The following is a 26,289-nucleotide window of genomic DNA, read 5'->3' as shown; positions in this document are numbered from 1 at the left end:
ACCAGATCAGACTGCCATCCCCCTCGGGACTGAGCCAATAGGGCGCCTCTGTGAATTGCCCTGTTTAAGTCAGGACAAAGGAACCGGAAAAGGTGCTTTGCCCAGGATCGAGCAGAGAAGGGAGGAGGGCACTGCCCCCGCTCCCTGGCTCCTGGCCGGGCAGCTGCCTGCATTGGGCCAGCACCGCCTACGGAGAATGACAGCGGCAGAGCCAGCTGGGGAACTCGGGGGCACCCCACTCCCGGGGTGCCCACTGGGCTGAGTTCACCTGGAGAGGACTGAGATCTGAGAGAAACAGCCGCATCGACAGCAGGTCAGTGAGGATGGAGCGGGAGGAGGTGTGCCGGAGCCGAGTTTCCCCTGCGGCTGATGGTGAGATAGCAGGCGGCCCCCCTGCAACCAGCTCGGCCTTGGTGGAGCAGAGACCCACTTGCAGCCCGTGGGGAGAAGATGCCTGAGCCTGAGGATGGTCATGTTGGGGTGCACGACAAGGCAGAGAGGCATCTGGAGTCTGCGTGACGACCCACGCTGGAGCGAGTGGCTACAGCCCCCTAAGTACCCGAGACTGTGGTAAAGCCCACACCGGAGCAATCTGTGGGGAAGGATTGTTTCCAGTGGGCTGGACTCACGCTGGAGAAGTTTGTGGATTTTTCCTCGTGGGCAGGGGATCCATTGGAGCAGGGGAAAAGGGTGTAAGGACTCCTCCTCCTTTAAGAAAGAAGCAGCAGTAACAGCACGGAATGAACTGACCTGCACTCCCCCAGTCCCTGCCCCCTGTGCTGCTGGGGGGAGGAGGTAGAGCCGGGAGGAAAAGGAAGGGGGGGGAAGGTGTCAGTTTTAAGATCTGGTTTTGTTTCTTTCTGTCCTCTCAAGTAATTGGTTTTGTTTCCCTTTGTCCTTCTAAGTAATCATTAATAAACTGTTTTGCTTTGAGAAAAGCTCTGCCTGTTTTGCCCAGGACCATGGTTGGTGGGTGCTCCCTCTGTTCTTGTCTCAACCCTCAGTCCCTTTGGTTTTTTTTCTCTCCTCTCTACTTTACTGGAGAAGGAGAGACTGTGTGAGTTTTAGTTGCTGGATCAGCCTAAAACCACCACAAGTTAAATCCCTTTGAGGAGTTGGATCTAGATTAGCAAAGTTGGTGCTGGCACAAAAGCGGTTAACATCCTCCTGCAGCAAAATGTTCTTGTTTCCCTGTTGACCTGCCAGTGTGAATGGGTCTGTCAGTGCACAGTCTCCTCTCCAGTGGCATATTGGCTGGGAAAGGCAAAATCTTCCCTGCCTCACAGTGAGGTGATGATAAACTACCTGGTTACTTCTACATCTGTCGTCTGTACGGTTTAATTAGACTGGTTGGGTTAAGGCGTGACATAGTGGGATGCTGCCTTCTCCAGCTCCTGGCCTTACTCACTCCATCATTTCAAAAACTACAGAGAAAGCCTGCTCTGTTCGGCAGCTCTTTGTGTGTCTGAACATCTTGCAGAGCTCGTCGGGAAGCAGGTTGGGATGCAAAGAGGTTATCTGGTTAACCAGGGTTATTTCAACCTTCAGCCTGAAAATTCAAGAAGCTATGTAGTGGGGACAGTGCCCTATATAAAGAAATGGCAACTATAGGCATCTGGATCTGCCAGACAGCTTCCCATCTTCCCTATCCCCCTGCTACTGTGTAAAGCATTTTCTGATAAAGAGGATGGCCAGTGTGCTGGGAAAGGCAATGGCTATGGATTGTGCCTGCGGCTCTACAGGACAAGGTGTATCTCATGTGTCCGTACTTGCAGAGCAGGCTGATCTGCAGACTGATGGTCAAGAAAAATCTAAAAACTACGGCCCTCAGATGGAATGGCCCAGCACGGATTTTTGCAAAAGGAAGGAGTGGTTTCAAGGTCCTTGGCCAGAGTTCCTGGGCCCATTCCAGCACTGTGTGTGTGATACCTTCCGCTGAGTTGACTGCCTTTCTGAGGTATTGGACATGTATTGCAAAGCATGACATGAAGGTGGCTTTGTAGCAATGCTTTGTGCTTGTTGCTCCCTCCTTTCAGAGGAGAAAGACTGATTTGTCTTTTGATGAGGTAGTCAGAGGACGTATTGAAGTGATGTAGCCAGCATCTTGCAGGAAGTCAGCAGAGGCTACAAATCTGTCCTGAGCTTTTTATACTGCCCTTCCCAGACCAGAATGGAACTGTCTACAATGTAAAGTCAAATTTAATGCTACCATGTGCTGAAAAACAGCTGAAGAAACCAACCCTTAGGAAAGCCAGATGCTTTCCTCAGATGAAGCTGAGTGAACTGGGGTGGGAGAGAACAGAGACTGGCAGGCAGCCCAAGCCTTTGAAGAGATGCAGCATCTTCAAGGAAGGGAGCAGGAAATGGAGCATCTGGGAGGAAGGAGCACTGGCAAACAGGATGATTAGGATTTGGCAAGGTCAGCAAAGAAAGGAGTGGGAGCTGTGCAGTATGCCCATGTATAGCATTGCCAACAGCGGGCTGCAGAAGATGCTGGCATGCGCATCCCTTGTTTCGTACGTGTCTTGAGGAGGAAGAGGCATTCTGTTGTTGTTCAGGAAGTTTAGTGATGGCTGTTATACTCCTGCTTACAAGGGCAAAAGGCTACAGAGTAATGCTGGTGGCCTTCAGACCTGAGGCTGGTGGGGAACTGACTCTGCCCTCATACCCAGCTCCCCTGTTCCCAGCAGCCAGTGCCATCCCAAATATCCCAGGGAGTCCTACAGCACTGACGGTCCGCCCGTCTCCCTTTGCCTGTCCCTCCCAGACAGATAGAAATGCTGCTGCCTCTCAGCAGAGGCACAGCGAGGTGAGAAGCCTACCTGCACCACAGCTCTTTGCCCACGGTGTGGCATGGCAGAAAGAAACGTGAGGTCCCATAGAAGGTGTGCTTCTGCCCAGGGAAAAGCAGCTTATATTTGTGCCGTTTGATTTGCCATGCTCACAGCCGCGGGGCAAAGCTTATTCAAACTGACAAGAGTCCCCTGGGTGGGGAACCAGGAGGGTCTTCCCCATATCACCAAACATACAGCAGCCCGGTGCTTGTCTTGCTGAGATGCTTAAATCATTATACTGAAATTAATTTTTAATTACGTTCATTTTCTTCTTTGGCTCTAGGGGTTTTCTTTTTCTTTGCCTCACATTTCCAGAGGCATTCAGGGATGAGACCAGTGTCTGGCAGGAAGAGATTCACTGACACGTTGGCAGAATCACAAAGGAGGCTCAGGAGAATTCCTTGCCTGGGCCTGGGAGAAAGAGCATCCCTGTTGGAGAAAGGTGTAGTTGACATCAGAGCTGATGGGCTCTCGTTCTGGCACTTGAGGTGGTGTGAAACCAAGGAAGGTGGCCTGAATGATGCCAGGAAAGCGGAACAAGAAAAGTCACCACTCTGTCTTGAGTTGAGGTTGACTGTTTGGAGAGTAGCAGAGCACAGCCGGATCAGTGGCATTTGAGACTGAAAGGCAGGATTGGTCTGGGATGTATCTTCTACCTCCTGTTCAATGTCATTCGGCAAGATGTATGTAGCAGCTGATGCTGACTTTGAAGAGGTACTGTTTCAAGTCCCTCGCACCTTGAATCACCTGCAGCCTCGTGAGCCTTCCTTTGCTCCTGAGGCAGCAGGTCAGATGGTATGGTACCACCGGGAGATGACGATGTGTTAATTCATTATTACCATTAGATAAGGAAAAGTTCACTTCAACGATTCGCTCAAAGACTAGTTCAGATCTGGGGTACTCGCATTGGTCTGAGAAGGAGCTGATGTGCCCGCTCTCTCTGGGAGATGAGACACCTCACAACCAGGAGGGCTTGCAGGCTGCCGGAGCCCATCATCACTTCTTGAGCAAACCATCACACACCTGGCTGAAACTCATCACATTGGTACCAATGTCCTCTGGGTGTCCGTGATGCCTGTTTGTAGTTTTCTGAGCATCACCATATCAGCAGCCTGCAGCCTGTTGATCCTTCCTTGAAATGCTGGCATTGATTAGACTTTCTTCAAAAACCATCACGGCAGTAACAGTGACCGAGACAGGGCTTTGCTTTGCCCTTAAGCTTTGCAAAGCTTAAGCTTTGCAATAAACTTAAGCCAAACTCTGGCGTAAAGCTGCCCCTTCCAGCAGAGCTGCTAGCCTGAGCAGGTCATGTTGACCCCGGCCATGGACACAGAACCAGCCTGGGGAAGCAGATCCCCAGGTCACGCTGATCCCCCTCAGAGAGGCTGCAATACAGCAGATTCCAGGTGTACTCCCCGCAAAAGGGGACCTGCTCGTCCTCAGCCCCACAGTGGAGTCCAGCTGAGCTCAGCTGAGTAACCGGTCTCTCCATCCCCAAAGGAGTTCAGGGAGGATTACCTGGGGAAGCGAGGTTTTCTGCAAGACTTGTTGTAGTCTGGCACGTGTTTTTTTTAATGTCTGGCTGCAGCTGGGATTGTTAAGGCAACGTGTCCAACAGCTGCTGCAAGGTGCGCTGGAGCATGTTAGATCTAAGGAAGAAACTTTTCACTGAGGGTGGTGAGGTACTGGAACAGGTTGCCCAGAGAAGTTGTGGCTGCCCCATCCCTGGAAGTGTTCAAGGCTAGGTTGGATGAGGCTTTGAGCAACCTGGTGTGGTGGAGGTCCCCTCCAACCTAAACCATTCTATGATTGTATGTTAGCTGAGCAGTGTCATCAGCAGAGCAGGAGGGCTGTGATGATGGCCTCCATCATTTCCTCGCTTTCCCAGCAGGCAGCTTTCCCTCATGGAAGACTGTTTTACTTTCTGCCCCATGAGCCTTCGTGGTCTCCTGCTTTAAGACTCCTGCATGACCTGGTGCCTGTTGTGCCTACTGCTGCCTCTGATAGGGGAGAGTGTTTTATGGTTTCTTCTCTGTTTGCGTTTTATGATGTAAAACTCGACATAAGAACTGCTGATTTTAGCTCTGGATGGCTTCAGTTTGGTGCCTGGTACCATTTAAGGTTTTAGTAACTTGGGTAACCCGTGTTTTTGCTGCTAGACCTGAAATTTAAATCGTGGCCCCTGAGAACACAACCGAGAGCCGTGGGGCACGCGTGGGTTCTGATCTGTGATGGACATCTCCTGTTGCACCTGCACCCCAGTAAGCCACGGGACTAGTTACAATAACCGCCTAGAGCAGCCTAAATAGAAATTTTTGGTAGTCTGTGAAGGGGTGGCGGTGAGCTATGGAGATGCTCTCTGCTTGCTTCTGCCTGCCACGCTGGTAGCAGTGAGTGAGTGAGAGCTGCTCAGGGCGGCTTGTCTTGTCTTGCCTTGTGTTCAGACGATCAATACCCACCTTAATACCCTCTACCATCGTGGCTACCACACAGCAGCCTAAGGAGAGGTTGCAGATTGAGAGGCACCATGGAGAGCAGGTTGCTGCCTGGCCAGCTGTCCTTTCCAGCCCAGAGTCAGCCTCTTACCACTTATTCTGAAAAATCTCTTTTTCTGAACTGCGGATTCATAATCCATTTTATTTACATATTATACTCTAAACAAAAAGCACCTCAGAGCTGCAGCCATCACCAGGGTCCCCCGTGTCCCGCCAGGGCACACGCCTGGGTGGGCTGTGCCATTCAGGAGCCCCCGCAGAGCAGCACCACGGGTGGGAGCCCTGGCTGCGCACAGAGGGGCTCTCATAGCTCTGTGGGTACCAAAATACTGCTTGGTCTTCTGCCACACCTCCTGTTCCTTACCTCTATCCTGAATCGCCTCGGGGATCATTGCTTGAAGAACAGGTTTGAAGACTGTAAGATCAGACTGAACGTGACACTTGAGAGAGATGCTGGGCCAGGACTTGAAATGGACCTAGTCACCCTTCAAAAGAGCTTTTTCCCCATTTCCACCTTGCTGGCAACTGTGTATATAAAGCAACTGAAACTGGTCTCTGGTCATCTGTGTTATGAAGCACCTTAATGAGAATTACTTGAGCAGCAATCCGTCCACAGGCTGATTCACTCGGTTGATGCCCCCAATACCCTGTGCGCTGAGCACTTCCCGTGCTCTCCGGCACCTTTGAGCAGATGGAGTAACACTGCTGCACGCCTGCCTGCCGTAGCTGGGAAACTAATGGAAAGCATATTTTCAGATTTCATCTGCTGGAAGTGCTTACAGTAGCTGTCGATTTATTTCCCAGTTGCAAGTAAAATGCAAGTAATACTAAAGACCTCTTGTGGGTGTCCAGGCGGATGGTCATTTCGTACAGGGAAAGTGTTAACAGGGCTATAGGTGAGATGAGGCTTATGGAAGGGCTACGCTCACCACAAAGGTACCAAAACTTCCGATTACATCTGTGTTTTATTGGATTAATGCAGTTACAATGCAGTACAGAGGCACCTCCCCAGGCAAACAACAGATGCTGTCCATGAGCATCTCCTCTCGAAACCTAGACAAACAAAAGAGGAAGATAGAGCTCTGCTATGTGCTCCTGAGGCAGAAGACAATGGGTTTGGCTTTATACTAGGAACAAGAGGAAGCCTTTCCTGAACAGAGGAGCTGTGGCACAGGCACGGGCAGAGACAGCACGCACGGTTAGCCCAAAGCTGTCAAGCGAATGCGGCTAACTTGGGAGCGAGAGCTGGAGCCTCCGATCCCATATAGTGAGGGGGAGAATTGAGAGAAAGGTGTTGAGGCTGCCCCAGGTCAGGTTTGTCTGTACACAGAGAAGAGCATGAGAGAGACGTGAGACCAGCTTACACGGCATGGCAGAGCTTCTCTGGTGTTTTCATCCAGAACTACTGGAGATGGCTTTGTAAAATACTGCTGAGAAAGGCGACCGTGGCAGGGCTGTGTCTGGCCAGCTCCTGGAAGCTGGGGTGTACAGAAGTCCTGCGTGCCGATGGGTCTGTTGGCGAGGGGAGCCAGGGAGAGCCCTGGGGCTGACCCACAGGCACACATCCTTGCTTACTGTGAGGGGTGTTACTGGAGCAGCTCCCTCCAGGCATGGGCTGTAACAGGAGTTATCGCAGTGGTCAGATGGGACAAACCCTTGTTCTAGCAGTGCTCCTGACAAGGAGAGGAGCACGAATGGAGATTGGTTCCAAAGAGACCATGAAGGAGTTTTGAGACAGGGCACGTGCAACCTGCCCCAGCTGAAAAACCAGGTTTGAATCTATTGCAGGCATGACTGGAGCTGTCCTAGGCTCCTAGGTTCACTGTTTAGTGGCCCCAGCAGATGACTGGGGGTGTGCTAGTTAAGTGGGGGCCAGTCTGATGCTGGTCCTTGGGTCAGGAAGAGAGGGAACACTGTGACAGCGTTGCATTTACATCGTGCCATCTGATGTACCGGAGGGATGGTAGCCACCTCGCTACCTTGGAAGGAGTGAAAAAATACAAACTGGCAGCCCAGAGGAAGGTTTCATTTGCAACTGGGGCAATTCTCGCAAGCGCTGAGACTAATCCAGTTTTATGGGCAAACCTTTTGATGGAGACAACAGTGATGTTGTCGTTTCTCCACCAGTGCCCTGTTTCTAAGTTGCCTTGCCAAATTTTTGCTCTTGGCTCTCGATCGAAGAGACAGGATCCTTATCAAGGAGGTCACTTTCTTGCCCTCTTATTAGGGCTGCTGCACGTGAGCTGGGTGCCTTCTGCAGGCTGAGGCTCCAGCAGTGGGAGGGCAAACGCCTTCCCAGCACGTAGGCGGAGGAGATGAGAGATGCCATCCGCTCAGATCCTGTGCGCTTGGCGAGCCCGACAGCTCCCAGGAGCAGCACGATGCGGTGGCTGATCTTCCACCGCACACCTGGGTCTGCCTCAGTGCTATGGTGCCCAGAACTGAGGGACTTACTGGTGCGCCTATGCATCTTCTCTCCCTCCCTCCATACCCAGAAGTGGGGAGCACTTGTCCTCTCCTAAGCAGGAACGTTGAGGCTCAGTGTGGGCAGCCAGACGTGCGAGTGGGACATGTTCCTGCTCTTCCCTCTGGTGCAGAAGGTCCCTGGCTGCTGGCAATGACTATGTCACAGCAGCACCGCCGCTCATAGCCAAGGGGAGCACATTGCTCTCCATAGCGTGTAAAGCAGAGGGAGGTCAGGGCCCCCCGCCATGTCCCCAGCCCAGAAGTCTTGCTGCAAACCACCCCCCGTGCAGCCCGGTGCCGTCCCGGCGGTCAGCGGCAAAGGATCTTGAGGAAGGCTTTGCGGAAGTCGGTGTTGAAGGTTGTGTAGATGATGGGGTTGAGGGCACTGTTGACATAGCCAAGCCAGGTGCTGGCACTGTAGAGCCCGGGGGGCACACGGCAGGACGGGCAGTGGGCGTTGAGGATGTGAATCAAGAAGAACGGCAGCCAGCAGACTATGAATGCCCCTGGGTTTACAGAGAGGGAGAAAACAACCCGTGACTTCAGAGCAGCAACTGCTTGGAAAGGGGCCTGCACCTGTGCCCTCTCCCTCCATCCTCTTGCTATTTCCATGCACTTGTCTACATTTGATAAACACTGAAGGTGACGGCTATTTCTGATGCAGAGGGACTTGGCAAAAGCGCAGGCTCCTTGGGATCAGTTGTGTGAACGGATGGATGTATGGATGGGGCTTCAGAAGTGGCCTGGCCACAGACAAAAGCCAGTGGCCGCAACTTAGAGGGAAAGACTACTGCTGCCTTAGCTGGTTTAATCAGTTGTGATGAGGTCTGCACTATTTCCCTGCTAGTGCTGAGTTAATGAGGGGAAGCAGAGTGTCTGGTGACCACGGCAGGTGACTGGGGATGCAGTCTCCTGGCTTTTGTACCCAGATCTATGAGCAGGTTCCTCTGCTGCTCCTTGCCTCAGTTTCCCCTTCTGTATCTGGAGCTCAGAGCTGCAGCGTGTATGGAAACTTAGGATTGTTCCAGCTTTATTCATAATAATAAAGGAAAAGGGAAAGCAAAGATGTTGGCTGTTGCTTTCTCTAGCAGGGCTTGTTGGCCACTGATTTAAAACAAAACGTAGCAAATCAAACACTAACCTACGCGGCTCTCAACATCTGAGAGCATTCCCTTCGATCCTGCCGTTGTCTCTCCTGAGTTTGTGAAGCAGTGACAGCTGAAGTCGGGGCCTGGCTTGTGTTTCTTGAGTCTCAATACTGTTTTAGGAGATTCCTTGCTCTTGCAACTCCCAAACCATCACCCCTTGCACCCCACTAGGCAGAGTGGCTCCCACTCACCCAGGACAATAGCCAGCATCTGTGTAGCCTTCCTCTCCCGCAGCTGGATCAGCCGGGGCTGCTGGTGCGCTAGCTTCAAAGAGCTGATGGTTCTGCCGTTGCTGAGCCGCCGTACCTCCAGTCCTGGCTTCATACTCTTTCTTCTCTCCTCCAGCCTGTTGTGTTGCGTCTTTCCCGGTGTCCTGGTGAGGGATGCCTCGTGGCAGAAGCTGCGGTACCGCTGCAGGCTGAAGACAGTCAGCAGCTTCCTTTTGGTAGACATCTCCTGGCCTGAGCACTTGAGCGGGAGACAGGAGGAAATGGTCCCTTGGCATCTGTTTGGCAAAGCTTTTTTCTCCGTGTGTTCCTGCAAAAGAAGATGCCACAGAGGACCTGACAACCATCCAAGCCGTTCGTTGGGGCAAAGGATGATGAGGAAAGTGGTAGGAATCAACCTTAGCCCCACTTGCTTCTTAGGTTTGCACTGTACCCTCTGGACTGACCTTGGCTTATCAGAGGGGTGAACCAGCACCAGACAACTCTCTGCCTCCATCCCACCAAGGAGAAGCATGAGAAGAAGAAGACCTGAAACACCACCTCTGCTAAGCTTTCACTTGTATGTTTGTGTTGGCCTTGCTCCCCTCAACATCCCTACCCTTTTAAAATGTAGCTTCACTGTAAGAAAATGGGGAAAACAAGTAGATACGCATGACCAGGCGATCCCTTTCAAACCATCGTCCTGGTTCCCATGGTTGCAGATATTTCATCTAGAAAGGTCAGTGGAACAAATGCTCCATGCACCATGAGCAATTTGACCTCTTTGGTTTGTCACATGAAGAGGGTTTTTTTAAAAATAATCTAGGTTAAAGCCTGTGAAGCCCTGAGAATGAAACTTCATAGAGCAAAAATCAATAAATGAAGATATTAAAATCAACAAATGAAGAAATTAGCCAGACTTGTGCACGGCTGAGAAAGCACTGCTCTGAAGAAATATTGAAATAGGCCATGCTCTTTTCTAGTTGCCTGGTTCTAGAGAGCAGAGGTACACAAGGGGTATCCTCTTTCTAGAGGGCTGAAATTGATTTAACGGGAGCTCCTGCATCTCGAATATCATAGTGTATGAGTGATGGATGGGACGAAAACATGCTGTGTCCTTTTCTATGCTTTCTGTTCTGCGCTTTGACCCTTTGGGGAGAAGGGCTGACAGCTGCCTGTCCTTTTTGGCAGCTCCTACTGCATTCACATGGCTCTTACTTCGTGCGCATAACCAGGCTTGGTGCTGGCGCTGTGGCTGCCCTGCCGCGTCAGGGTTCGCTTCTTCTGCCTTTGTCTTAGCACCAGGTAAATCCGGACATAGAGCAGCAGGGTCACCATGAAGGGGAGGTAGAAGGACACCAAAGAGGAGTAGATGACGAAAATAGGGTTGGATATGGAACAGACACTGGGATCCCCTGGGGAGGTGAAAAGAGAGAGAGAGAGAGGGAGAAAGGAGCGGCTGAGCTGCTTCGGTTTATTACGTGGAGGCTCTGGTGCGTTGGCAACGCAAGTTGAAAGGTGGCCAAGGGACAAAGGCAGTCTAAGGAGTACAGGTATCTCCTGTCACCTCTGTTGTTGCAAATTATACTGTGGTCTACCCACTCATCTAACAGTTGCTTAAAATGGACTCTACCTAGGGCCACCCGGCATGACCCAACATGCATCTACCTGCTCTTCTGGCCAACAGCTCTGCCCTCTTCCCTCACGTCTATTCCCATCCCTTCTCAGAGGATCTTTTCTCACTTTGTCCTTTCTCCTACTCCTCTGACACCCTCTGAGCCGCCCAGATGCAGAAGTGTGCCTTCACCCCCACCTGTCTGGACCAGGCAGTAGGGTAGAGCAGCACTTCCCTCCCCCATCCCCTTCCCGCCTCACGCACTGCACAGAGGATGGATGGGGAGCAGAGTACTTCTGCCTGTGGCTCAAGGGAAGGAAAGCTCCCCTGTCTTTCTGCCTCCAGTGAAAATAGGCTGCCCGAGGTGAGGGGAACGAGGAAGACCAACCTGCTTCCAAGGAGGAGGCTAAATAGTTTGCTCTGCTCTAGGTATTAGGTGAGGAAGCAGACTGCTAGGGATGGAGGCTTCTCACAAGCCATGCCAATATGCAATCCTTGCTGTGTAGAAGTCTTGTGTTAGACTTAAAACTGGGTGTCTGGACCTGTTGATATGGGCGAGATTCAGTAAACCCAATGTGTGTGCTGTAAGTGCTGCACATCCAGAGATCTGCTCTGTGTGCGCAGGGTGATTGGGGGGGGGGAATCTGTAGACCTGGACACTTTGACAGGCATTGATTTGGCAGCAAAGCAGGCAGGTCTGTCCTCAGAGCAACAGTCAGTGTCTGCCCGAGCAAATGGCAAGTGCAGAGACAAGCGCGTATCTGTTCTCCAGCACTGGCGATATTTCTCATCCTTCATAGTGTCCTTTCCAGTTCCCTAAAGTTTCCTGGAACTTGAAAAGTCTGCAGGCCCTACGTTAAATGACCTAGGCGCAGTTAAATGACCTGTGTTAAATGACACAGGGCAGCTCCGTTTCCAACCTCTCCCTGTGCGCTGTTCTTCGGGATGTCACCTACCTGTAGTATTGAAGCCGAAGAGGAGAGGGCATGACACTGCAAACGCCAGCATCCAGACAATCACAATCATGAGAGAGACCCTCCTGCAGGAGCTCTGCCCAGTGCTGTACTGGTACTGAACTGGTTTCACCACTGCCGTGTATCTGCAGACCAAACCAGCTCCAGAAAGAGGAGACGTAAGAATGGAAGGAGGAAAAGGAAAAGGACCAGGTTTTAAAAGGAGAAATGAAAGCCACGTAGGGAACGTGATGATGAACATGGTGAAGAAACGGGAGAGGAAAGGAGAGAAGATCAGATGATGGTATCAGCATTTTGTAGAAATGGTAAGCAGAGCGTTGTGGGGAGGAACAGGAGAAATCAGAGTTAGTTGGCAGTGCTGCAGAGAAATGCCCTGCAGAACCGCTGGCACTATGAAGCTGCAAGATTTGGGATGGATCTAGAAACCCCAGGAAACCCCCATCCCTCAAGGCCCTACAGTTATATGTGCACTGCTGGGAAAGAGCAGGCTCTGGAGCAACCACTGTCTGCTACGCTCTGCCTCCCTCAGCCACCTGCACCAGTGTCGGCCTCGCTGACAGCCAGAGCATTGCCCACGGGTGAGAGTCCAGAGTCTTCTGCGGCCGCGGTGCCCCAGGGGATGCAGCTCGCCAAGCCTGGGATTTGGAAGGCCTCGTCTTGAGGATAGCCCAGGGGCTGCTCCTTGCAGATGGAACCGAACTGAAAGGGGGATAAAGACTGCCGTGGAGGAACAATGGGACCAACCCAGCATCCAGAGCTGCTTCGTACGGTTACCGCTGAACCACACATTGCAGAGGCACAGCCTGCAGTGTTTTTTCCTTCCCCCACTCCTCGGTCTTGACAGCATCACGTGTGCCGAGGTCTTGGCTCCCAGCCCTCAGCGTTGCTTAGAATAGGCTCAGTTTTAAGATGCAGAACACCAGGGTGAGGATGAAGATTACGCAGCAATAATCTTCACCCCTCCTTATATATGGCAGGATTTTGTTTATTAAAACTTCCTGAGTGAGGTCTCCAGAAGGAGAAACCTTCTTTGAGACTCAATGGGAATTAGATGACCAATTCTGGTTCCTGCCTTCAAAAAGCACAAGAATGTGATTGACTACCTACTGGTGATGCCCTATCACTTCTGTCCCTCTGCCCTTTTATTAAGCACCAACATCTAGCACGTGGTGGGCAGAGCCATATTAACAGCAGTAGTGGCAGTGACAGGCTTGCATGGAAGTTTATGTTCCTGAAGACACCGACGCTGCCTATGCAAATCCCACATCCTTATCCCTGCCACACTTGGGTACGGGGCCGACCCCATCCCCAGATGATCCCCCTGGATGCTGTTGGCTCTCACCTGTCGATGCTGATAGCGCAGAGGTTTAAAATGCTGGCTGTGCACATCATCACATCCATGGTGACGAAGATATCGCAACAGATGCGGCTGAAAGTCCAGACTCCTCCAGTCACCTGCACCAGCAACCACAAAACTGTCAGCCTTGTTCTGCACTCAGCCCTGGTAAGTTACGTACAAGGAGGTGCTCTTCTCCGAGTATCTCAACAGCCAGGTGAGTTCATGTCCACTGTGATGCACAGAGGGAAACTGAGGCATTTATGTTGCCTCAGTAGTAGGTCACGGAGAAGGATCCACACCTTGATTTTCAGTCCTTTAGTTACTCTTACAGAAGGAGGCAGGGTGAAGAAATAGGTAGCAGCTATCCCATTCCTTAAGGCCCAGCATGATAAATCGAATGAAATTTGATATCGCTGTATATAGCCTTTGATTAAGGATTACCTGAGAAAATCTTAGGGCTGAAAGTATTTCTCAGCTTAGCTGCTGGAGTTGTCTGCAGGCAGTCAGCTGGAAAAGTGCTGCAAATTTTATGCATTTATGTATGAAACAGGGACCTGAGACCTGAGGCTTCTCCAATCGGAGATTCTTATCTCAGTTACGGATTTTGATTATTAGATCTGAGTAAGAACTCACAAGCTGTTTGGATAAAGGGGTTTGGTTTGCTACCATGTCGAGCTATTGTTCTGGTTGGTTTGAATTTTTAATTGTGTAATCATGAAAGCTTAGCTGTGGCAGATCTTTGTGATGGAGAAACACGGTTTATGGCCCAACCATCATGTTTTTGACTATGACCTTTTTGCTTTACAGTATGCTCCAAGCACCGTGTGGCATTGCTCTTCTCGGGGATGGGATGACAGCCTGACTCCGAGCGAGGTGGTCTGCCTCAGCACTCGCTCCATGTAGGAGGAGATGACCAAGGAGGCAGCTTGCCCTCCATGAGACAAGCCCGTTGGATGAGTACAGTGAACAAGTCTAATGTTGTGGCAGTTGGAGAAGGAGGGCAGGAGAGAAAAAGGGAGGAAAGTCCTTGCTTGGAGAGAGTTACCTTCAAGAGAGAATTTAGAGAGATTTTAGAGAATTTGGAGAGATTTTAGCCTTCAAGCCTGTAGATCCTGCTGGTTCAGCTGGACCCTGGGAAGCTATCAGGAACTGGCACTAGTTCCTGGTCTCTCTGCTTATGTTTAGACCATATCTGGAGTACTGCATCTGCTTTTTGGGCACTAGCACAGTTAAAACATCGATAGACTGGAGCGAGTTCAGCGGAGGGTCACCAAGACAGCCAGCCCCTGGGGGCTGGAGGACTTGTCTGGTGAGGAGCAGCTAAGGAAACAGGGCTTGTTCAGCCTGGAGAAGAGGCAGCTTTGGGGGGCACCTAACAGCAATCCCCCAGTGCCGAGTGGGAGGTCATTAAGAAGGTTGGAGCCAGGTTACCAAGAAGATGGAGCCAGGTTTTTTGCAGCAGTGCGTGGTGGGCGAACAACGGGTCACGGGCATAAGCTGAAAGAAGAAAGGTTCAAACCGGTTATGAAGGCAAACTTTCTGACCATGGGGACAGTGAGGCAGTGGAACTGGTTGTGTGGTGAGCCTGTGCAGGCTCCACCCTTGGAGGTTTTCAAGACCTACTCAAAAGTACCCATCACAGACCAGGCTGGAGAGGGTGCCACAAGTAAGCTTGGCTTCTAAAGCCAACCCTGCAGCAAGTGTTGACGCTTAGGAAGGATGCAGCTCCCTGCAGAGAGAAGCACTTGTATAAACACAGAGTTCACTCTGTGAGGGCTGTTTTCAGGGTTCTTTAAGAAATAATCCTGAGAAATTCAGATGTTTTGGTCACGCCAGCTTTCCTGCACATGGGCACAGAAACTTGCTGAGGTGAGCTGCGTCTTTAGGATGTTCTTTGCTGGACCCAGCTGCTACATGTCAGAAGTCAAGTAGTGAACGAGGCGGTCTTCCTTAGACCCCCTGACGCTGAATGAATGCTGGGGAGAGAAATGGCAACTGGCTTGCAAAATGCAGTAGGGAACTGTGCTTCCATCTTCAGTTCTCTGATACTTTTCTTTAAAAAAAGCAAGCAAAGAAAAAAAAAACGCCTTTGAGTTTTTCTGCACAATAAGGTGGGCTACAAGATGTGCAAACTGAAGGCTGCTCCTCTGAAATTTGGGATCTTAATAGGTAGGTTCAGTTTTCAAAGAAATACCACACTTTTTGCTTTAGTTGCAGATTTTGAGACATGCTTGGCCACCTCAAAACATAAAAAAAAATTATAAATGCTGGAAGCCTTTGCAGTGGGACCCAGTAAGGGGTGTTTCTGCAGTCTGAGACAAAATGCAATGCAGTGTCTGTGTGATCTGTGGAGTCTGAAGAATATTTCACTAGGACCTGGTGCCAGGTGTTGGCATGAAAGCCAGATGCCGCTAGCCCAGCAGATGTGCGAGCACTTAAGTGAGGGAGTTTCCAAGGTCCTGAGCACGTTCAAACACTAAGACTGAAGAGAAGCACTGGGAATGGGAACCATTAAAAATGAAGGTGGTGGTGGTGGGAATGGCTCTGAAGTGAACCCTCTCAGGATGATGCATTCGGATCACACCACCTGCATACTAAGCTGTAGCTTGACAGATCAAAACGTTTGGGCTTAAAGCCCATCCTGACTTCCACCAGCCACAACTGGTGGTGCCCAAAAATGGGCAGTAGCTCTGCTGAAGTCAACGAAGTAGTTAATATTTACCTGGGGGTTGTGCGCACCCAGAATTTATGCCAGAATTTAACAATGAAGATGAGCCTTTTTATTAAAGGCCTCGTTCATCATTTTTTTAATTCTATTTCTGCTCTTTCTTTTATTGCTCTGTTCCACTCATCTTTGCTACAGCAGCTAGAACTTGCTGGTGTGTGCTTCTGGTTTTCATGTGCTGGCAGGGTACCTGTTCTTTATCCCTCTGGTGCCTTTTGTCCAGGAATCTCAAAGCACATCTCGGGTATTAATTGAATGAATCCTCACAACTGCCTGGGTGAGGTGGATGGTCAAATATTATTCTCTTACAGCTGATGAGGGCAAACCACAGTGAGATGAGCTCATATGATCTCACATTACCACTCAGTGTGTGTGTGGCAGAAGTGGGAATAGAGTCCAGGATGAAATCCTGACTCCGTCGGAGACAATGCTAAAGCTCCCTATAAACTATTCAGGTCAGGCTCTCACCTCATCTTTCTTGGTGACCAGTCTGCTTTATCCACAAAATTGCAGTTCTAATATTTTTAACTTTCCAACCCTATAGGAAGTCTTCCATTAAAAAAAAACCCAAACATTGTGCATTCATAAACTTACTCAAATCCGTCACTCTCCTGAATCCTTAGCAACAACTAAAAGAATCTCTGTAAATCAGATTTGTATAATGACACCGTGTTGAGGAGTACTTGGATGGGAAAGACTAAAGCGCGAACACGAAGTTGCATCAGGTGACGACAGGCGTTGCAAGCAGCGGTGCATCTAAGCAGGCTTGCTTTAATGGTTTGTGTTTAAGAGAGCGTTCTCCTTGGGGGTGCCATTAGCTCCCCACAGCTGCGAAACGGCTGCTTACACTTTTGCACGGCAAGAGTAACCAAGAGCATGTGTGCGGTCTGGCCCACTGACAAGTGACAAACTGCAGAGCTGCAGTGACGCAGTTGCCTGTCCTCCCTTTGAGGGGGGCTTGGTGAGCTCCTTGAGCTCAAACAGCAATTGTAGGGCTTGCTGCTCCAGTGTGAGAGCCACAGAGGAGAAGACACCCTTACTCCTCTCAAATGCTATGAACGGAGCTGCAGACTAGGCCTCGGTGACAATCGTCTCCTGAAGATTTTTTCCCTTTGGAGGTAGAACTGGATATTGTGAGAAGACTGAGAAGGATGCTACGGGCCATGCTGCTATATGTCCTCCTCCATTTATACATTGACTGTATTTAACGCCATCAAACTCCAGGAGGCAGGATACCCTAATGCCACTGTCTTGGAAACCTTTGTGAGCTTCAGGAGTCACACCAGCCACAGCATCAGAGACCAGTAAAGAACTGGGGAAGCGGTACTGGTATATTAGACCTATCCACTGACCCCAAAAGATCACTAGACATAGTGCTGACTAGCATTTTTGTGCCAGCAACTTCATTAGCTGGAGATGAGGATTTTGAGGTTATAAAATGTTCCTATTGTTGCTCTGTCACAGCCTTCACAAAAGACTTCTCAGAAAGAGACAGTTCTAGTTTATGTGATTGATAATATGACAAATTTTGTGGAGAAGGTCCAGGCCACAGATGGCTCTAAAAACTGAGTGTAAAGCACAAAGTTCACAAGTGACATTTAAATCTGAGGTATTCATCCACCTTTAGCTTCTCCATAAATAATAGCCAGGTTTCAGATGTCTGCTTTGGCAAAACATTCAGCAGATGAATAGGTATCTTACAGGGTTTTGGGGACTGAATGATTTCTTGGCGATTTCCAGGCCCATAGTGTACTGAAGCATGATGCCATTTCCGCTTCATTGATAGCATCGTTGATCCATAAACAGCAGCAAATATCTAAACAACTTTGGGGCTTTTTTGGACTGTTTTTTAAATCTTAATCTTGCTGGAGTCCTATAGCCTAGTTCTCTAGGAGATATTGCGCAATGCTGGGAGTGGCAGGTTGGGTTTGGGATGAGTGTGGGTTCTTCTCCTTGTTGTTCAGGTGACTCTTGGATCAGCTACTTTGATCCTCCAAGCTCCAGAGATGGAAATGAATCTTGAATGGATCTACAAACGCATCTAGGGGATGGACCTACTGTGATGCTCACAAACTGTGGCCACAGTACGGCATGAGGGCAGAGGCTGCTTCACAGACGTGCCTCAGTCCCACCCTGCCCACAGCAAGAGTAAGTGCTAAGTCTTTTCTAATGCAAATCATACCATGATTTCATTAAAGACTGAAAGATGCTTGAGGTGATGAACTATTCCAGTCTGAAATAAAATTTGACTTTTAATAGTACTTTTTAGTTGCAACCAAATCTCAGAGTCTAATTCTGTCTTGATGGGATGGCTTCCTGCCCCACCCCCCACTTATTTCTTGCTTTTTAGTCATTGGATGTAACACAATGGGGCTGTACACATCCTGCAGGCCAGCTCCACGACCGCTCCACACAGATTAGTCTAAATGTTGCTGCTGACTTCATTAGGAATGTGATCACACATGAGGTATCATGGTGCTCTCTTTGTTCTTTCACTCCACAGCGATGCTATACATAAGTAATTAACCACCAACGCCCTTATTAATATGCTTATACACAGAGGAAACCCCTAATTTCTCTAATTGTAGCCTTGCTGAGACTGCAGTGGGTACGGTTTGGGAGAGCCACTTGGATCAACACAAGGGAAATGCCCAGGCTGAGTGCCAAAGCTCAGAGCTGTGTTGCCTGTGCAATGCGCTCTGGTGGCAGAGGAGGGCCGTCTGCCACAGCCGGTCCTCTGCTACTTGGTCAAATCTCCTTGTACCTGCATAGCAGGTCTGGCATTTGCTGATGTTGTCCTGTCTTGTCCTACTTTCTGTTCGGGCACTGCGCAGTCCATACGCGCAAGTCAAAATCCCTCTCTGCTTCTGCTTCATTTTGCAGGAAGGAGGTCAGCCGAAGGTGGGCAGCTGAAGCCCTATCCTTCAGCCAGATCCCGGCTTGCGCCTTACAGAAAGAGCACGTGGCTTCAGCAAGATCATGGCTCAGAGGCTTATTCTGTCTCTGTTAGCATGAGAACAGGTACTAGGGCTCAGCTGAAAGCTTACAGCTGGCACATGTTCACTCTGATTTTTCTAGACCTACCAATTTTTGTGAATTAGTGTAAAAATGCTGAAGAGAACAGATGAAAAACGTCAGCTGCAGCATACCTTCACGTATTTACTTTTGTAAAAATATTTGCTCCAGAAGTGGCTTCAATAATTCAGGATTTTGCCGCAGTGGGGGGGAATTTGGTTTCCATCTTTGCTGCCCTATATCTGGTGGTGTTGTCCATACCGTGCACGGTCATGCCAGTACATTTTTACACCAGCCAATGTGCAAAGATCAGGAAATGGAGAATAAGACCCCAAGGGCTTGATGAGTCCTTTGAAGTTATTACGAAAATGCTCACATGACTTCAAGAGATTTTGGAGCATGTTCTTCAGCTTCACCTCTTTTTCAGCCAGCTTGGGGAATGTTGCTTGGAGATGACCTAACATCATGAACGTTAAGGCTGTTAAACTCTGCAGGAGATGAGGATTTGACTGCCCTGGCTTGTTTTCTGGCCAGCAGGAGCAGGGACTGAACTGGGCTCTAAGATGAGTTCCTATAAGGTACTTCCACTCTATTACCTCCCCCGTCATTCCTGAATCACCACGGTGCTCGCTGGCCACCCTTCTGGCTGATGGACTCAGCTTCAAGGATGCTCACATGAAAGTGGTACTAGCACATCAGAACCCACAATCTACCTCACTGGCTGTAGCCTGGCTGCTATTCAAGCTCAGAGAGGCCGTGCTCTGCCAGAAGGAGCAAGGCTCAGGGCATCTGCTGAAGGGTGGGACTGTGGTGTGTTTGTCTGGCATGCGTCCAGCCTACGAGGGCCACCTGTATAGAATTGTGGGCTGCCATGCACCCCACAATTGCCCAAGAGCTAGCTGGGGGGGTTAAAATATGAACGGACTTTATCTGTGCCAGAGCTGGCCTATCCTGAGAGCATGCATTAATGCCAGTGAGCTCATACTGCAGTTCAGTTCTGCTAACGTTTCCTACAGCGATGGTTTCCTGGTTGACAAGAAGCTCAACATGAGCCGGCAATGTGCACTTGCAGCCCAGAAAGCCAACCGTGTCCTGGGCTGCATCAAAAGAAGTGTGGCCATCAGGTCAAGGGAGGTGATTCTGCCCTTCTGCTCTGCTCTCACGAGACCTCACCTGGAGAATTTACATTCAGCTCTGCGGCCCCAACATAAGAAGGACATGGAGCTGTTGGAGCTGGTCCAGAGCAAGGCCATGAAGATGATCTGAGGGCTGGAGCACCTCTCCTATGAAGACAGGCTGAGGGAGTTGGCATTGTTCAGCCTGGAGAAGAGAAGGCTCTGAGGAGACCTTCTAGCAGCCTTCCAGTACCTAAAGGGGCCTACAAGAAAGCTGGAGAGGGACTTTTTACAAAGACATGTAGTGATAGAGCAAGGGATAATGGCTTTAAACTAAAAGAGGGTAGATTTAGATTAGATATATAGAAAAATTTTTTTACAATGAGGGTAGTGAAGCACTGGAAGAACTGGAACAGGTTGCCCAGAGAAGTTGTGGCTGCCCCATCCCTGGAAGTGTTCAAGGCCAGGTTGGGTGAGGCTTTGAGCAACCTGATCTAGGGGAAGGTGTCCCTGCCCATGGCAGAGGGGTTGGAACTAGATGATCCTTAAGGTCCCTTCCAACCTAAACATTCTATGATTCTGAGATATACTCACCTCTAGGTACACCACCCATGGCATCACCAAAGTAGCCACCAGCAAGTCCGCCACCGCCAGGCTCACCACAAGGTAGTTTGTTGTGGTTTGCAAGGTGCGCTCCCTCAGCACGGCTAAGCAGACCAGCACATTCCCAAAGATGATGGCCAAAATCAGGATACTGTAGCAGAGGGCGTAGTAGGCATGTGAGTGTGGCAGGTCAGGCTCTGTAATGTTGTCTGCCCCACAGGGAATGGGGTCAGTGGTGTTAGGATGACTGACAGTTCTTGCGAAGAGCGCCATGGGCATGCTGCTGCAAAGAGAAAGAGATGAGTGAAAATCAGGGCTCTGCAATAATTGTGGAGAACAGTACCTTTGTGGACGGTGTATGACTTTCATACATCCTTTAAGAATGCTACTTCCAGGCAATTATAGAGGTCTTTTTTCCTGCCCATACATAGGCAGAGTTTTGCTTAGAGTCTTGCTTGGATTTTTCATCAAATCTAAGCCAAGAGAGGAATGCAAGATTTCACCTCCTGTGCGCATCTGAAAGGTGCATCGTACCAACCAGTACTGCTGTACGGAAAGTGGCAAGGGTTTAAGATGCATCAAAGTCATACCCCAGTACAAGTCAGCCGGGCAAGAGCGCAGCCTGACAGACAACAGCTTGTAGTGCTGAGGAAGACCCAACGCATTTACCCAAAGTAAGGCTTGGCCAGAAGCTTGGCACTAGTGTCTTTTCTTCTGGGAAGGACCTTCCCCCTTCCCTCGTCAAAAAAAATCTCTTCAATAACTTCACACACTCCAGTGCTCAGCAGCCTGGCAGAGAGACGGCACCTGCAACGCTCAAGTAGCCTCTTGAACCCCGGCTGCCTGGCAGCAAGCACCAGCTACTGCAACACTTTTCCTGCAACATCTTTCTGTCCCAGGCCTTCTGCTCAAACGACGCTCCGCTTCAGCCCTGCCTGCCTTGCCAACGCCTGGCTGTCAGCGCTGCCCCCGTTTCATCCCTATTGTGCCCTGTGTTTCCCGTGCCTGGCCTGAAGACCTGCTTCCTGCGCTGAAGAGCAAAATCAGCTTGTCATTTGGGATGCAATAATGGAAGGATGCTTGCAGCGTACTCTGCGTTTCTTTTTCTCACAATGGCTTCATGATTGTGCTCAAGAACCTACCCTTCCTTGATCTAGGAGGAGGAGGATTTTTTCCAGGTATGTGAAGGCTGCTGTCCTAGGGTTGTTCTGTGACATTTAATCGCTTGTATCCATTTTTTTTTCCTTTCTTTGCCAGTGCTTCCATCGCTGAACTCGTCATCAATATGACAGGTACGAAAGGCAAGGACAAAACGTTGCAATGTTGATGGTATAAACATTACTCCTTGTTCCACCTCATCCCTTGAACAGTGATGCACACGCTCCTGGAAGACTAGCCGTGCCATAGGTATGAATCGCTCCAGCCCCTTGGCATACATTCATCCTTAAAACTGGTGTCACTTAGCCCTGCTGCTTTGTAGTTGGGAGAGGACAAGGGCTAGATGAGATGGAAACTGAACTTCCCTCTGTCCCGTGAACACAGATCCCTCAGGACAGAGGTGAAACAATCTCTTATGGCATATGTGCTGTTTGAAAGTGCCTGTGCTTGTCTCACCTTCTCTATCTTTCTTCTGCCTGCCCCTGACAAAGTTGTTAAGCCTTCCACTGGATCTCAAGGATTTCCCGTAGCATGAGTGCTGGCTGCTGCCGAAAGACAGGACTCATTCTGCAGCGTCCCTTGCACCGACACAGCTCCTGCCCTGGGAAATCTGTACTGTCTGGGGCCACGGAAGGGCAGTTCTATCGTGTTGGAAAAAAAATGCATTAAGCAGCTGCCTAGTTGGTAAGCGAAGCCACGACAGGGAATGAACAAAACATCACACACAATGCGAGCAAAAGGCTTAAGGCACCGCATTACACAGTTTGCCTGCTGATTTCCTGCCCTGTATCCTGCCCCTTACATCCTAAAGGACTATTTTTGATTCTTGCCCAAAGGCCAATCTTCCCTATCAGGATCCCTCCCAGCTCCCCACCCCCATGGCCCTGCTCCCTCTGCCCGCGGCCAAGGTGCTGCCAAACCAGGTGAGTACCAGGGTACAGGGATACAGATGTGCTGGGGTACTGGGATACCCGCATATGAGGGTGGCGGGACACAGGGGTAGAGGCACACCAGGGTACTGGGATGCCCACCGCCCGGGGCACCCGGGCCGCCAGCTGCGGCAGGGACAAGGGTCGCTGCTGTGGGGACGAGCAGACGGAGGGGAAAGGGAGGGATGCTCCTCCCGTACGTCTCAGCCTCGGAGGGGCCGGGTACAGGTCCCGGTCCGGAGGGCAGGGGCCGGGCGCGGGTTCAGAAGTGGGGTACAGGGTGCAGGGGAGGGGTCCGAGGTCCGAGCGCAGGCTCCAGGCGTGGCCGCGGCTTCGGGTCCGGCTCCGCGCCCGCCGCTCCCGCACTCGAGGGGCAGCGGCAGCTCCGCGGCTCCCCGCCGTGTCCTCGGCCGGGGGCTGCCGTGTGACCTAGCGATGCCGCGGGGGGCGAGGGAGGCTGGGGAACCCGGGGAGGGGAAGGGGGAGCTGCGGGGAAGGGGACCGCCGGCACCGGGCGGGAGGGGAGCGGAGGGGCAGCAACCAGGACTTACCCCCGGCCCGCCGGGCCGTGGCACCGCCGCCGAGCAGGGCTCGGACCCGGTCCCCGTGCTGACCCCGGTCCTGGTCGCACCGCCTCCCGGCGCGACTCGCTCCCTCCTGCCTCCCTCCCGGCGCGGAGCCGCGGGGCGGGGCCGGGCTGGCCACCTCCTCCCCGCCCGTCCCCCGCCCCTGGCCCGCCGGTGTCCGCGGGCCGGGACACCGCGGTGCCCGGGGAGGGGGCAGCGGGGTCGGGGGCTGCGCTCCGCGTCCCGTCCTCAGGTGCCCGAGAGGTTGCCCCTCTCCCAAAGGGACCTGGCGGAGGGATCTTGGCTAATTTTGGAGCTAGGGGCCTCAGCAACGGTGCGCTTTGCTGCGGGACTGACCTGGGAGGAAGAAGCAGAGAGCTGGGAGCCCCAGATCCGGGCCGTGCCCTCGGCCCCGGGCTGTGGCGGAGCCCGGGCAGGTGCCGCGGCCGGAGCTGCCGGCGCTGCGGTGGAAGGGGAACAGGTGGAACGCTGCTGGGAGACTGCGAGCGCGCGGCGTGGGATAGGAAGTTCGCTCTTAAAAACATTGTTAGTTTGAAAAAAATGGTCAAAGTAGAGATGGTTTTAAAAAGGGAGAGAATTTTAAAAATCTTTACATAAACTACCTTATACCTCAGATGAAAGAGTGCTGGATAACCGGGGAGGCAGCCAGGAAGGAGAGCGATGTTGGGGTCGTGTCCTCCTGGGACCGCTGCCTGTAGGCACAGCACATCACATCTACCATAGCCAGAGCATGACCACAACCTCTGCATCTGAGATGTGGCTTCCCTCGAGGTCTGAGATCAATTCTCCTTGGACTGTGGTCCCTGAGAGGGCTCTGTGGGATACAAAGGATCCTGGTGGGCCTCCTTTCTCCTGTAGCTGGGCTGTGCCCACCATCTGCTTTGGCATAGCAAGTGGGGATCGCTGTGGGTTGTCTCAAGGGTGCAGGAGGCTCAGCTGCAGGGCTGAGTTTTCCCTTCTGTCCTAGTTTCGGCTGGGACAGAGTTAGTTTTTCCTTTTAGTAGCTGGAATAGCTCTGTGTTTTGGATTTAGTCTGGGATTTGTTATGAGAAGAATATTGATAGCGCTCTGATGTTTATAGCTGGTGCTGAGACATCAAGGACTTTTCAGCTTCCCGTGTTTTGCCAGTGTGCAGGAGCACAACAGGCTGGGGGAGCACGGCTGGAACAAAGAACCCACAATCCTTAGCTTATGATTTGAACGTAGATTTAGGTTTGAGGTCCAAATTGGCCAATGGAATATTCCATATCATTCAATGTCATGCCCAGTATATAGAGGGTTGGCCAGGAAGTTATATTAGAATTCTCAGATTCTCAGGTCTTCTCTCTCTCTTGGTCTCTTTTTTCAAATCTCTCTTTTCGGGCCTCTTGCTTTTCCAGGATTGTGGTTTTGGGACTTCTCTGTTTTGGGATCGCTTGCCAGGATGGGATGGGCATTGGTCAGTGGGTGATGAGCAATTGCACTGTGTGCCACTTGTTTTTATATATTATTATCATTTTATATATTATAATTTTTATTGTTATTACTTTAAATTTTATTTTATTTTAATTGTTAAATTGTTCTTATCTCAACTCATGAGCCTCCTTCCCTTTTCCTCTGTAATTCTCTTCCCCATTTTCCAGGGGCAGAGGAGGGTGAGCAAGCGGCTGTGTGGCATTTAGTTGCTGGGCAGGTTAAACCAGGACACTTTCTCAGGTGTGCGAGTATGGCAAACAGTCATTATTACCCAGCTGGACTGAGTTGAGATAATGAACTAATTACTAATCAACTCAAGGTACCGATCCTGCCTACAAGAGGCAGGCCATTTCCTCCTGGCTGCAGAAGATGCAACAGTGTCCTTGGTGCTGCAGCCCAGGCTGGTGAGCAACAACTGGTGACCCCAACGTGATACCTCGGTGAGACCCTGGGAAGCCCTGATGCCCGAGCCAAAACAGCCAGAGCCGGGAGCCCGAGCGAGAGTCCTTCGGAGAAGAAGGTAAAGCCGCAAGCCCCGACGTGGTATTCGCGGGAGGGAAGCGTGCTGGAGTTGGATGAATGGGCCGGGTCTCTGCTCACCTTAAAGCCTTCGTGAAAACAAAAAATGGTAAAACAAAAAGGGGGAATTATGACAACCAGTCATTATTACCCAACTGGACTGAGTTGAGATAATGAACTAATTACTAATCAACTCAACGTACTGATCCTGCCTACAAGAGGCAGGCCATTTCCTCCTGGCTGCAGAAGATGCAACAGCGTCCTTGGTGCTGCAGCCCAGGCTGATGAGCAACATGCGAGAGTTGTGGGATCAGCACTGCAGCCCCGGCAGAGAGGAGGGAAAATATTCTTCCCCTTCATGCACCCGCTGGTGGCCATGGGCTAACTTGGAGGTGGGCAAGAAGAAAAGGAGATACTGTGGAGAGCTGAGTTTATTTATTTATTTTTAAGAAATTAGTTACCTTAACAAGCATGCCTTGGGACTCTGGCTGCCTGGGTCGTCTCTCCGGATTGCAGCTATCCAAGCTAATCTCTCTGTGGGTAAGGGTGGTAGGAGGGAGGAGTGCTGTAGAGACCACCCATGAGGTGTGAGGGGTATGAGAGTACCAGTTTTAGCCTGGCTGGGGATGATGGAAGTGCCCGTACAGGACTTGATGGAGACTAAGCAGTACCAACGTCTTTAGTCAAGGGCGTGACTGCCCCAAGGCAGATCTGTGGATGATGCTGGGTGAATGTGGTGAGTCACTGCCTAGTCCCTACAGGTGACACATTCACAGGTGTCCTTGGTGGAGCATATAGACCAGATGAGCCACAAAGGGCTCTACAGCCCCCTTGTTCCCTTGGGAGCTCCAAAACGATGTGACACAGACTACCTTTACTGTGCTTATATTATATATGTACATCAAACTTTGGCTGTCGTTCGTCCCATACCTCTCACCTTCAGGGAAATGCATTTCCTAACTGTGCCTGGAGCAGCCAAGGAAGGCAGGGGGAAACCCTCCAACCATCCCCAGCAGAGGCTTTTTAGCTGTGAGCTTGGAAAGAGTCCAACACTCCCACACTCGTGTGATTAAAACCGGAGGGAAAAGCACTCTCCGTGATGCTTG

General features: G+C 50.9%; 1 protein-coding gene across 1 annotated transcript; it reads right to left on the bottom strand.

The window, feature by feature from the left end:
* Positions 1-8,104: 8,104 nt before the first annotated feature.
* On the bottom strand, positions 8,105-20,808 carry DRD3 (dopamine receptor D3). The gene is made up of 6 exons (XM_009987846.2): positions 20,527-20,808; positions 13,081-13,193; positions 11,721-11,863; positions 10,368-10,564; positions 9,135-9,480; positions 8,105-8,301 (listed from the first exon to the last, which is right to left on the bottom strand). Exons 1-6 carry the CDS (start codon positions 20,806-20,808, stop codon positions 8,105-8,107), a joined length of 1,278 nt encoding a protein of 425 aa, XP_009986148.1.
* Positions 20,809-26,289: the final 5,481 nt, after the last annotated feature.

Source organism: Tauraco erythrolophus, chromosome 1, assembly GCF_009769465.1.
Source record: "Tauraco erythrolophus isolate bTauEry1 chromosome 1, bTauEry1.pri, whole genome shotgun sequence".
In the NCBI taxonomy this organism is placed as follows: Eukaryota; Metazoa; Chordata; class Aves; order Musophagiformes; family Musophagidae; genus Tauraco; species Tauraco erythrolophus.
The sequence above is the reverse complement of the archived record's forward strand: the minus strand, read 5'-3'. Positions and strand labels throughout refer to the sequence as shown.